Below are 12,055 nucleotides of genomic sequence, written 5' to 3'. Positions count from 1 at the left end.
TCTACTCTGAAGCTGGCACCTTTGCCGTTGGAGTCTTCCCTGCCTCTCAGGCTCCTTTGACACCCTTGTTCCTGCACCATTCTGTTTTGATTGAAGACGCTGTAAAAGTTGTTTGGAGGTTTTCTCACACTTTAAACAAGGTATCATATTTCATGGTTACAACTTCAGAGTCATAAAATATAACCTTCAGCTGACACCACACTCCTAAAATATTAATTTACACTTTCTCCTTCTGTGGCGATGGGCATTCTCCATTGTTATTAAGTCATGTATATTCTAGGGTGCAGGTGTGTTATGCTGATAGCTGCCTTTCCAAGTTTATGACTTTATTTATGATTGTCTTTAAGTTCCACTGAAATTTCCTCAATTAACTATAATTTTAGAGAACTATCCCTCAGCTCCCTTTGATGTCTGTTAACTCTCCAGTGACTCACAAATTTCAGGTAGGAATGGAGGAACCTACATTGTATTCCTCCCCACCCCACCCCCCACCATTTCAGGCCAATTCCAGGGCACAATCTTGGATGCCTAGAAGCTTTGGGGCCCTTGGCATTGGGGTTCTACCCGTATCCTCCCTCCCCAGGGCTACTCAGCCTCTGAGGAAAGGAAAATTCCAATAGGCCCCCTACTGGGGAGAAGCTACCATCTTACAACTCTAGTGCAAGGCTGAGAGAGCCAGGGCATCGTTGCCCCAAACCCACCAGCAGTGCTCCCCCTTTCCTTGTACTGTGCGGCTCAGTGTCCCTGCTCAACCTCATCAGTCCACTCTTCTCAGGATTCTGCCCCTTTATCCTTGGCTTTATCAAGGACACCCCTTCTTAAATGCCAACTGCCCGAGAGCACTGTTACTTCCGCCACCCCCAGAATTCTTCGTAGAAACTTCCCCCGAGGTGACCTTCTGAGAGGATGAATGTAAACAGGACACGGTATTCGGCTATGTACCTCTTCTTTGCTGCACTTTCATTACAGGCCAGGCATCGTGCTAAATGCTGTACCTGCATTTTCTCATTTAATCCTCAAACTGCTCAAAGAGACAGGTGTTATGTCACCCACAGTTTACAGATGAGGAAACTGAAGCTCAGAGAGTTTTTAAAACTTGCCCACAGTCACCCGGCTACTAAATGCTGGAGCCAGGATTCAAATCCATAACTCTCTGACTCCAGACCCACGCCAGTATCCACCTATTTCTCTGCCTCTCAGGCCTTGGTCACTGCAATGCCAGTCTTGACGTGGGCTTCCAGAAGCCCCAGATCCTGGAGGGGGCTTTTCCAGGTGGGAGAAGCCTCTTCCCACTCCCCCTCTTCTCTGCCTGAGGGGTCTGAGGCAGAGGCATTGTGCATTCTCCACAGCTAGGACCCCGCCACCCACGCTCAGGTAGAGGTGGGGGAGTCTTGGGTCAGGTTTCCTCATAAGAGACCCTGGTCCCCCAGACCCTGGCCTCCACCCCAAAGTGGCATCTGCCCAGCAGAACCGCCTCAGGCCCTTTCCCTGGGGCTTCTCTCCTAAAGAGCTCCTGGTACAAGTTAAAGAGGAAGGTCAAAGGGAAACCACAGCAGACGGGGAAGTCCTGGCCTGGTGGACCCGTGCAGGGGATGTACCTACGAGGGGACCAAGTTGTTGGGTCCCGGACCAAACTGCAGGAGCTCTGGAAGTAACGATGCCATCATGAGTCTCCTGCCATGGGTCACAGGCCATCGTCCTTGTCTATAGTAGACAAGGGTGGCCAAGATCGTGGCTGGCAGGCACATGGACTTGGGCAGAATCACCCTCTAGCTGTGTGACCCCAGGCAAAGTACCTCACCTCACCAGGTCTCACTGTAAGATCTTAACCTCCTGGGGTTTTTGTAAGGATTAAATTAGATGAGACGAGGTCTGGCATATAGCTAGTGCTAGATAAACGCCGGCCAGTGATGGCCGTGGCTCTGAGAATCACGACAGCTAACTGTCATTGAGTCATTACTGTGAACAAGGCCCTCTGCTGCAAGTGGAGCATTGATCAACTTGGGCCTCACTTCACCTTCTGAGTTAAGTACTACTGTTATTATAATTCACAGGTGAGAAAACCAGGGCACAGAGAAGGGCACTCACACCCACAGTCACTCAGCTAGCGGGTGTGAGTGGCAAGGCCAGGATTTGAATCCAGGTGATTGGACTCCAGACCCCACGTTCTGCGTGGTTCTGTAATAGTAACAGTAGTGATGGCAAAGGCGACAGGAGAAGGACTAGTGAGCCCAGCGGTAGTAGAGGGACCCCGTAGTTAGGAATGCCCTCTGGGAGCCATGGTCCATGCCAAGTCCCTGTGCTTGGAATCACTCAATGTCCACACTGTCTGGCAGGGTATGTGGTGCTTTCTGTATGTTGTATAATTTGAACAGCACAAGGGGTCCCAGCATGCAGTCCCCAGACCCTCCTGGCTATCTCCATTGCCACGTAGGGTCTCTCACCCCTCTCCTGATCTCTTTCTAGCTTGGAACTGCCCCCAGCCACAGAACTGATACCCCCTACTTGGAGATCTCACAGGCATCTCAAACTTGACCCGGACAAAATGAGCTCTCTTGACTGCATTTAGGGCACACACTTCCCACTCCCTGTTGCAGTTGTCCCCATCTTGGTCACTGGCATCCTCACCCTGCCAGCACTCCAGAAAGAGCCTAGGGGTCAACCTCAACCCTTTGTTCCATCAGCACCTACATGCCTTCCATCAGCAAGGCTGTTGGCTCTGCCCCTAAACCACGGCCCCGGTTTACCCCCTTCCCTCCACCTCTACCACGGCCACCCTTGACCGAGATGCATCGTCTCCAGCCTGCACACCTGCCATAGCTGCCTCCTGACTGGCCTCCCAGTTGTGCCTCTTGCCAGCTACAATCCCTCTCCCTTCTAGCACCCGGGGTGATCATTTTACACAATGCTGAAAAGCCTTTCCTGGCTCCCTCCTGAATTTAGAACCAAACCCACACTTCCGGTCCTGCTCCACCACAGCCCCACCCACTCCCCTCGCCTCCCCCCCAAGTCTACGTTGCCCGCTGTGGGTCTGCTTTCTGTTCCTCTAACAAGCTCTCTCCCACCTCAGGGCCTTTACGCCTGCTGTTCCTTCTGTTGGGAATGCCCAGGTCATCACATAACAGGCTCCTTCTTGTCATTCAGGACTCAGTTCAAATGCCGCCTCCTCAGAGTCCCCTCCTGACGGCTCCCTCTGAAGCAGCCTCCCTTATTACTAGTAACTTGATTTCCCTCATAGCTCCTATTACGATCTGAAATTTGTTTACTGGATTTCTTGCCTGTATTCTGCCTGAGGATGCTAAAACGTAAACGCCCTGAGATCACGGAACTTGGTCTGACTTATTCATCACTGCGATTCTCTGCATCTAGAACAATGTCTGGCACTTAATAAGGCAGTTAATAAATAAGGACTGAGTCAGTGACTGGCGGGCACATAGTAGGTACTCAACTAAAAGGTGTTAAATGCTGAGTGAATGAACAAGTAAGCAATCACCCTTTAAGGCCACTACTCATGTCCCCGCTTTAAAACTCAGAAGGGTTTAGCCGGTGACCCACAGCTCTGGGCTGGCATGGCTAGGGTTGAAGGTAGGCCTGTTTGAATCCATGCTCTTTCCATGCCTGACACTGCTTCTGTCTCAGATTTCACAGGTTCCTCTCCCTGGGGCCAAAAACTTTGGAATGCATCTGGGCACTGGCCGCCCAAGCTGCTGCAGACCGAATCCCTGTCTCCCTGGGTTTGGGGGCAGCCTGCAGTGTTGGGCTTGGACCTCAGGGGCCAAGTCTTTCTTGTTCAGGATGCTTCTCTCTACCACCTGCCTCTCAGCGCTCAGAGCATCTGAACGTGAGTCCTTCCCCATGCGGTCCTCTTTGATCCAGGGCCAATGTCCCTCACAAGTCAGGGGCCTGTTGCTGAAATCCACATGTTCTCCCTTCTTACGGATCAAAGAGGTTCCACAAGGTTCAGGGCTCCCACGGACTGCCGCCTTTGAAAAGGTGCCGAAAGTGACACAAAGTGAAGGGAGACCATGTGGTCTCTGCCACCTGTCACCTGTCTCACTGCAAAGCGTCTCCAGTCACCCCACCTCACAACACCCCACCCTTCCTCCTTCCCTCTGCCACCTGGGCCAAGCCTTGATGGGCTGGGCCTCCTTCGAGGTGAGACCTGCACCTGCTCTGCCCCCGGACCCTGGATGGCCCCCACGCCCTCTTGGTCTGGGCTGTGTCTCCAGACCGAGCTCACCTTTCAGCCAGGCGGGTGGCGTCTGCTGTGTGAGGCAGAGGCACCACCTCCAAGCTGCTCTGTGAAGCCTGGGACTCAAGGAGCTCGTGTCACTCTGAGCGGCCGGGCAGGTTGGCGAACCCAGGCCAGTAATTTCCCTTTCGGGCTCGTATGCCTACATAATCCTGGTGGTGAATTGGACCCATCCAGCCATCGGTTCACTCAGCAAGTATTTACGGACAGTATTTACGGACCACTGCCCAGTGGATGAGGTTCATCCCCTTACAGATGCCAGCCCTTGAGAGTTCTACACGAGAGAAAGAAAGGCCAAGAGGCTTTAATCCTCCCTGAGTCTGAACCCATTAACCCCGGCATGACCACAGCTCCTGGTACCATGAGGCACACGAGGAGGACCCTTCTCTGTTCCTTTCAGCTCAGCCTACTAAGGAAGGGCAGTTTGGAAAATCACTTCCAGAAAATCACAGGCATTATTGAGGATGCTTCTCACGCTATTCTTGCAGCATGTGGTGAATTAGACAGAGAAATGGACCCGAATCGCAGGCAGTGGAGGGCCCTGGGGGCTCGGAGAGTGGGACAGCATTCTGTGCCCTCCCAGTTCTGAGCAGAGCTTTGTCTCGGGCCCCTCAGGCCCCGGGGAGTCTCCGGGGCTCGAAGCCCTTCTGAAAGCAGGATTTCACATGCTCGGCTGGCTTCCTTGGTGTGTGCATTCTGGAAGGGAGCATTTCTGCTGTGGCTAATTGCAAGCTACTTAGAGAGGACTTAGAAAAGTCAGCCTCGGCCTCCTTCCGGAAGGGCCTTGTGCTCCATGCTAAGGAATCTGAACTTGACCCTGTCAGTGATAAAGAGTCACTGGCGGGAGTCTGAGCAACGTGTGATGCTGTCAGATCTGGGTCTTAGGAAGTTCACTCCTGCGGTGGAGAATGAATTGGGATGTGTGTGGTGGGGTGACTGGAGACGCTATGCAGTGAGACAGGTGAGAGCTGAGAGGGCCTGGGACCACCACCCCTGAAGAGCGGCAAGGGCGTGGAGGCCAGTGTCAGTGCAGAGACGGATTTGCCAGGTCGCAGTGACTAAGGGTACAGGGAAGGGTGAGGAGTGTAAAGATGCCACTGTGGTGTCTGGCTTGGCCACCTTGGATGGTGACACTCTTCACCGAGCTGGGGAAGGCAACAAAAAAAGCAGGTTTGGGAAAATAGGAAGAGTTAGGCTCTGGGCGTGCTGCATGGGAAGCACCCTCCAGGGAGGGCTTCAGGTGAGTTCGATATCACTGTGGGCCTGAAGCTCAGGACAGAGGGAGGGCTGGAGGTAGAGACTGAAGAGTCGTCCCCAAGCAACAGTAGAAGCCTCGGAGTGGATGAGAAATTCCAAGAGAGGCAAGAAGTTCCCAGAGAAGAGGCCATGCTGGGCCCTCTGGCTTCAAGGGGAAAGAGGAGGAGAAAAGTCAGTGGAGAAGAAGTGGGGAAAGAATCATTGTCATCTGAGAGGTTGAGAGAAAATCAGAAGCGACTTGGGAGAGAGCTGTGGCCCCCAAAGGCTCTGCACACCCATGAATTACTGCTGTGATGTGAACACTGGGGGAGCACCCCAGCCCACTCTGCCCACTGAAAGGCCAGCCCTCACTGCCCCCATGCCAGGACGTGCAGACCCTGCACTGCGGGGCCATGGTCTGACCTGGCAAAGGAAGCCCTCCTTGAGGCAGCCCTCATCTTATCTTTGACTAGTGGGTTAACAAAGAAGATATTTTAACAGCCAGCCCCAGGGTTTCTTCCAAGTGAAAGCTCTCTATGTTAGAGACAATATCACCCTATACCTAAAGAGCTTGGGTCGGGGAGGGAGACATCAGCCTGTAAGGAGATGGCAAAGCCAAGGGCAACCGGGCTCTTGTGCCTAAGAAGTCGACAGAAGTCCTGAGACGGGGCCGAGGTCGAGAGGCAGCAAAGTGGAGGAGGCTGGAGTGAGACGAGAGGGGGCAACGCACATCACAGGGAAGCCGGGGCTTGCCAAGACAGAAGCCAGGGAGAAGCTTCCGGGGGGGGGGGGGGGGGCGAAAGGCTCTGGGGTTCCTGACTGCTCCAATTTTCATTTCAAGCCACTTGCATTGTTGAGGTGTGAAGTCCCTGCATTGCCACAAACCTCCAATAAAGGCTGTGCTGCATGCAAACACCTTTGTTAATGGTTTTGTTTTTGTTTGGGGCGGGGGTCAGGAAAAATGGGCCAAGTTTTCAACTTACGTTGGCAGAGCAGAACCAAGACGGGTGAGGCATGGCAGTGAGTTCAAGGTTCAAAGGAAGCCAGAGCTGACAAAGATTCCTGAAAATACTTGGAGGGATTGTAGATTTCCACCTCATTAAGATGGGATAGGGATGTGAATTGTACTTCAGAGGACAGGGTGACAGTCCCTCTGCCTCTGATATATGGGCTACATTTGTCTTTAGTTTCCATATTGATTAAAAAAGTATGATAATTATAGTTCTGTAAAAAGAACGAGAATTGTGTTTTCTGTTTCACAGCTTACATACTTAATTTCATTTACTATCATGTTTCACATTCTGTTACCATGTTACAACTCTGATGTCTCTCCTTGGAAGATCAGTGTGTTAAACCGTGACATCCTCTGGGTAGGGAGTGGGTAGAGGTGCCATCAGGAAGAGTGGAAACAGCAGATTCAGACCACAGTTAGGCCACTCAGGGCCACACACTTGTGTGTAGGGGCCAAGGTCTCATGTGATTGGTTTGGACATTCCCGGTATCAATCACATGAAGAGAGACGTGTCCCAAGTTATCCCATGTTAGAAAGGGGGCCTGAGAGGAGGGGACTTAGGAAGGCGGCAAACGAGACTAGTTTCCCCAGGCTCCATCAAAAAGGACCAACCAAGGCTGAGGCCAATTCTATTGGCTGAGGAGGGCTAAACAAACACAGAGTCAAGCAGCAACTCAGATTGATTGCTTGTGGCTTGCCTGTTTGAAAGGAATTCACAGTTGCCTCCAGACTCAAGCAGGAAGGGTACTATGATCCATTAATTATGCCTCCCATGGGAATGGTAGAAGAGAAAGGGATCTATGTGCCAAGTATTTTCCATTGCTCGTGTAGACAGGAAAATCGGTGTGAGCATATGGTGGAAGGAGGGAGCTGCTTCTCCTCGAGCTAGTCTTCTGATAGTAATTACATAAAACCTTCCTCTAAACTTGAACCCAAGGAGAGCTACTTGTTCCAATCACTTCTCAACTCCTTGAAACAATCCTCCTAGACTTATACCTGGGTGTTCAGAGATCCATGGGATTTCAAGATGAGGGTTTCAAGAAGGAAAGAGTGGTCAAGAATGCAAAAGCCTGTTGAGACATCAAGGAATATAAGGGCCAAAACAATTCCCATTTGACTTGGCAATGTGATGCAAAATATTTGCAGCAAAGGCCAGTTTGCAGGAGAGTAAGTGGGAGATGAGGATAGACAAGGCTGGGTGGAGCTTTCAAGATGCTGGGCATTGTTGGTGTCATGAGGAAACCCTTCTCACGATGTCACAGTTTGTATAAGGTGGTTAAAAATATCTACATGTATTATAATCTCAATCATATATATATTCACAATATATGCATGTACGCAATATGTATTAGACAAAGCTGGAGGCATAACCCTCCCAGACTTCAGACAATACTATAAAGCTATAATAATCAAAACAGTATGGTATTGCACACAAAAACAGACATATGGATCAATGGAACAGAATAGAGACCCCAGAAATAAACCCACATGCCTACAGTCAATTAATCTTCAACAAAGGAGGCAGGAACATACAATGGAGAACAGTCTCTTCAGCAAATGGTGCTGGGAAAGCTGAACAGCCACATGTAAATCAATGAAGTTAGAACACTCCTTCACACCACACACAAAAGTAAACTCAAAATGGCTTAAAGACTTAAATAAAAGACATGACACTGTAAAACTCCTAGAAGAGAACATAGGCAAACATTCTCAGATATAAATTGTACCAATGTTTTCTTCACTCAGTCTACCAAGACAAAAGAAATAAAAGCAAAAGTAAACAAATGGGACCTAATCAAACTTATAGGAAACCACCAACAAAATGAAAAGACAACCTACAGAATGGGAGAAAATATTTGCAAACAATGCGACCAACAAGGGCTTAAATTCCAAAATATACAAACAGCTCAATATCAAAAACACAACCCAATCAAAAAATGGGCAGAAGACCTAAATAGGCATTTTCCAAAGAAGACATACAGATGGCCAACAGGCACAGGAAAAGATGCTCAACATCACTAATTATTAGAGAATTGCAAATCAAAAGTACAATGAGGTACCACCTCACACCAATCAGAATGGCCATTAGCAAAAAGTCTACAAATAATAAATGCTGGAGAGGAGGGAAATGTGGAGATAAGGGAACCCTCCGGCACTGTTGGTGGGAATGTACATTGGTGCAGCCACTATGGAGAACAGTAAGGAGGTTCCTTAAAAAACTAAAAATAGAGTTGCCATATGATCCAGCAATCCCGCTCCTGGGCATATATCCAGAAAAGAGGAAAACTCTCACTCGAAAAGATACATGCACCTAGTGTTCATAACAGCAGTATTTACCATAGGCAAGACGTGGAAGCAACCTAAATGTGCATCAACAAATGAACAGATAAAGAAGATATTACACACACACACACACACACACACACACTCACACACACACACACACACGATGGAATATTACTGAGCCATCAAAAAGAATGAAATAATGCCATCTGCAGCAACATGAATGGACCTGAAGATTATCACACTAAGTGAAGTAAGTCAGAGAAGACAAATACCATACATCACTTACATGTAGAATCTTAAAAAAAATGACGTAAATGAACTTATTTACAAAACAGAAACAGATGCACAGACAAAGAAAACAAATTTATGGTTACCAAAGGGGAAGCCAGGGGCAGGGGGAGGATAAATTAGGAGCTTGGGATTAACAGATATATATACTATTATAAATAAAATAGTATATTTTAAAATATACTATTTTATATACAATAGTATATTTTATATACTATTGTATATAAAATAGATAAATAACAAGGTCCTACTGTATAGCACAGAGAACTATATTCAATATCTTGTAATAACCTATAATGGAAAATAATCTGAAAAAGAATATATATATATATATGTATATCTGTATCACATTGCTGTACACCTGAAACTAACACAGCATTGTAAATCAATTATACTTCAATTTAAAAAAAAGAGGAAGAAGATGGGAAGGGAATATATGAAAATCGTGGTTAAAAATAGGTAAATTTTGTTTCTTCTTTATTCTCTTCTGTATTTTCTAAGCTCACTTAAAATGATCATGTGCTCTTTTTATCATCAGATAAGAGGCATGGGAAATTATTTTTGAAATAAGCTTGATTACTATACAGGGGCAATAAGAAATAGGCTGGGAAGGGGGTGACCAACTGTCTCGGTTTGCCTGGGACTGAGGGGGTTTGCAGGATGCGGGACTTTTGGAGCTAAGAAATGGGAAAGTACCAGGGAAACCAGGATAAGTTGGTTACCCTAGCTGGGAGGCTGAGACCGATGCAGCACTGAAGGAAGTTGGGTTTTTCTGGGGGGCAGTGCTGGGGTAAAGAGGTTTTGAGCATATTTGAAGACTGGGAGGAGGACACCATTATATAGGGAGAGAGGTTGAATTTACAGAAAAGAGAGAAGAACTGCCGGCGTGAGATCAATAGGAAAACAGCCGGGAGACAGCCGTGCACAGGAGACACATCGGTAACAGGAAGAGAAATGATGTATCTTCCGAGATAGGAGGGCAGGAGGGAAGGGCAGACAGACTAAAAATAAATTTGTTGATGCAGGGGAAGCAGGTTGAGGGAGTGCACACCTGAGGACTACGAGGTCCAGGGAGGCCTAAAAGCCCCTAGAATACCTGGGGACCCGGAGGACCCTTGGTGGCCCCCAGACATGGGCTCCCCATAATGGGTACCCCACCTCCTGCTGGAGTGGATGGAGACTGGGTCCCACTGGAAGCTGCAGCATCCCTCCAAGGTGCTGCCCACCCCTCAGGCCCTCCCTGGCCACCTACCTCTGCAGGAGGGCAGCGGGAAGTCCCACGTGGCACTGTTCTCAGAGCCAGCATGGCAAGTAAGCACGGCGTGGCCCTCCAGGAAGAAGCCGGGGTTGCAGCTGTAGCGGACCTTGTCGCCGAGGTTGAAGGTTGAGCCCTGCTGGACGCCGTTGGGCAGCCGCCCGGGGTTCCCACACGTGTGGCTGGGGAGAGCTGTGAGCAAAAGGAGAGACATGCAGCCCGTGAGCAGGTCTCCAGCCCTGACACCTGGCCTCTGAGCAGCACCTCTCTGGGTGACCCTCCTCCCCGGACCTCCTTTCCTCCGTAGGACAGGGCTGCCCCTGAAGGCTGCCTGGTCCCTGAGTACTCGCAGGGCTCACACGTTCAGGAGGAGCCTCACACGCAACTTATACCTGGACATCCAGGTTTCCTGCCTTTTCTCATGTGCAGCCCTGGATGTGAAGTATGTCTGAACTGTGGGTAAGCATCAGTTAAATCCATTTCACCTGTATCCTGCCTTCACCAATCAAGGTCATTTTAACTGTTGCTACAAAAGACTTGCACGTCCTCCAAGAGCCTGAACAATAAGATGTTTGCCTGAATTGTTTTCCAGGAACTTGTGTCTAGTTCAAATTAAGCCAGTTAAGACTAGCTCTAACTGGACATGCGCAAGTGTCTGCTTGTTGACTTTTGATGTCGGAGGGCCCAAAACTCCACCCTCAGATGGTGCTAAGCACGCCCAAAATGGAGGCCTGTAGCTTAGTTACGCCTGAGCAGACCGATGATTACTGCACCTTTTTCCAATCACCTTTCCCCATGCTCCCCAAGCCTCAGACCACACTGCTTCTTTAGTCTCTATCCCACAGATACCCTAAGCCCCTTGCCTTTGGGAAGGCCGATGTGAGACTTGTTCTCCCATCTCCTCGCTCGGCTGCTTTGTGAATAAACACTCTCTTTGCTGCAAACCCCGGCGTCTCAGAGCTTTGGCTAAAACGAACCTGGTTCAGTAACACGTCCATCCCCTCACTCGAGATGCCCCAGGGAAATCACTTTAATCTCTTGGGTTTGGTTGCTCTGATCTCAGACTCCACAGTCCCTTCCATGGGACACAGACAGTGGCACGGAGTAGGTGCTCATTAAACCCGATGTCCTTTCTTTAACGATCTGCCCCAGCAGCCAGAGTTGTACTTTGGCCCAGCAGGTTTGGGGGAGTTGAAGGGGTCATTAGTGCTGGAGTAAGCAGTGAGGTAGGGAGACAAGAACCTGAGTTCTGATCAGACTGACCCGTTTCAAGGGGAAAATAGGGAGCCGGAGAATAAGATGTACAGTGTGCCACCTGAGCCGGAGCAATAACGCCAGCTGCCAGTGTGGACTCATTATCCAGAGGAAATGGTCTTGGTGAGGGTGCGTGAGATCATGACCCGCCAGTCAGGAGGGAGAAAGGGAGGGCGCAGCTCCTCTGTGCCCGAGTCACTTGTTCAACCTGACTCAGCTCCCCCTACCCTCTGCCTTTCTTCCTAGAGTTGGAACTGCCTGTGTTCAGAAGGTCCCACCTCCTACCATTTCACACCTCCCCATAAGGCAAGGACAAGTGGTCACAGCCGTGTCCAGATTGCCATCCAAGTACCTCTCCATTAATTCATCTGGCGATGGTTTATTGAGGCCAACCCTGAGAGGTCGCAGAGCAGGGTGGTGGAAAGAACAGACCCGAGAGCCTCAGTGCTTGGGTTTGCATCACAGCCTGATG

The 12,055-nt window shown here is 49.5% G+C and overlaps 1 protein-coding gene across 3 annotated transcripts in view; it reads right to left on the bottom strand.

Moving 5' to 3' along the window:
• CSMD2 (CUB and Sushi multiple domains 2) overlaps window positions 1-12,055 on the bottom strand; it is a 672,138-nt gene that overhangs the window by 432,583 nt on the left and 227,500 nt on the right. For all 3 annotated transcript variants that reach the window (XM_049694749.1, XM_049694771.1, XM_049694802.1), the window contains exon 4: window positions 10,327-10,521. In XM_049694749.1, coding sequence (XP_049550706.1) covers window positions 10,327-10,521 — 195 coding nt within the window. The remainder of the gene's footprint in view (window positions 1-10,326; window positions 10,522-12,055) is intronic.

This window comes from Orcinus orca, chromosome 1 (genome assembly GCF_937001465.1).
Source record: "Orcinus orca chromosome 1, mOrcOrc1.1, whole genome shotgun sequence".
NCBI classification, from domain to species: Eukaryota; Metazoa; Chordata; class Mammalia; order Artiodactyla; family Delphinidae; genus Orcinus; species Orcinus orca.
This window is presented reverse-complemented; position numbering and strand designations above follow the sequence as displayed.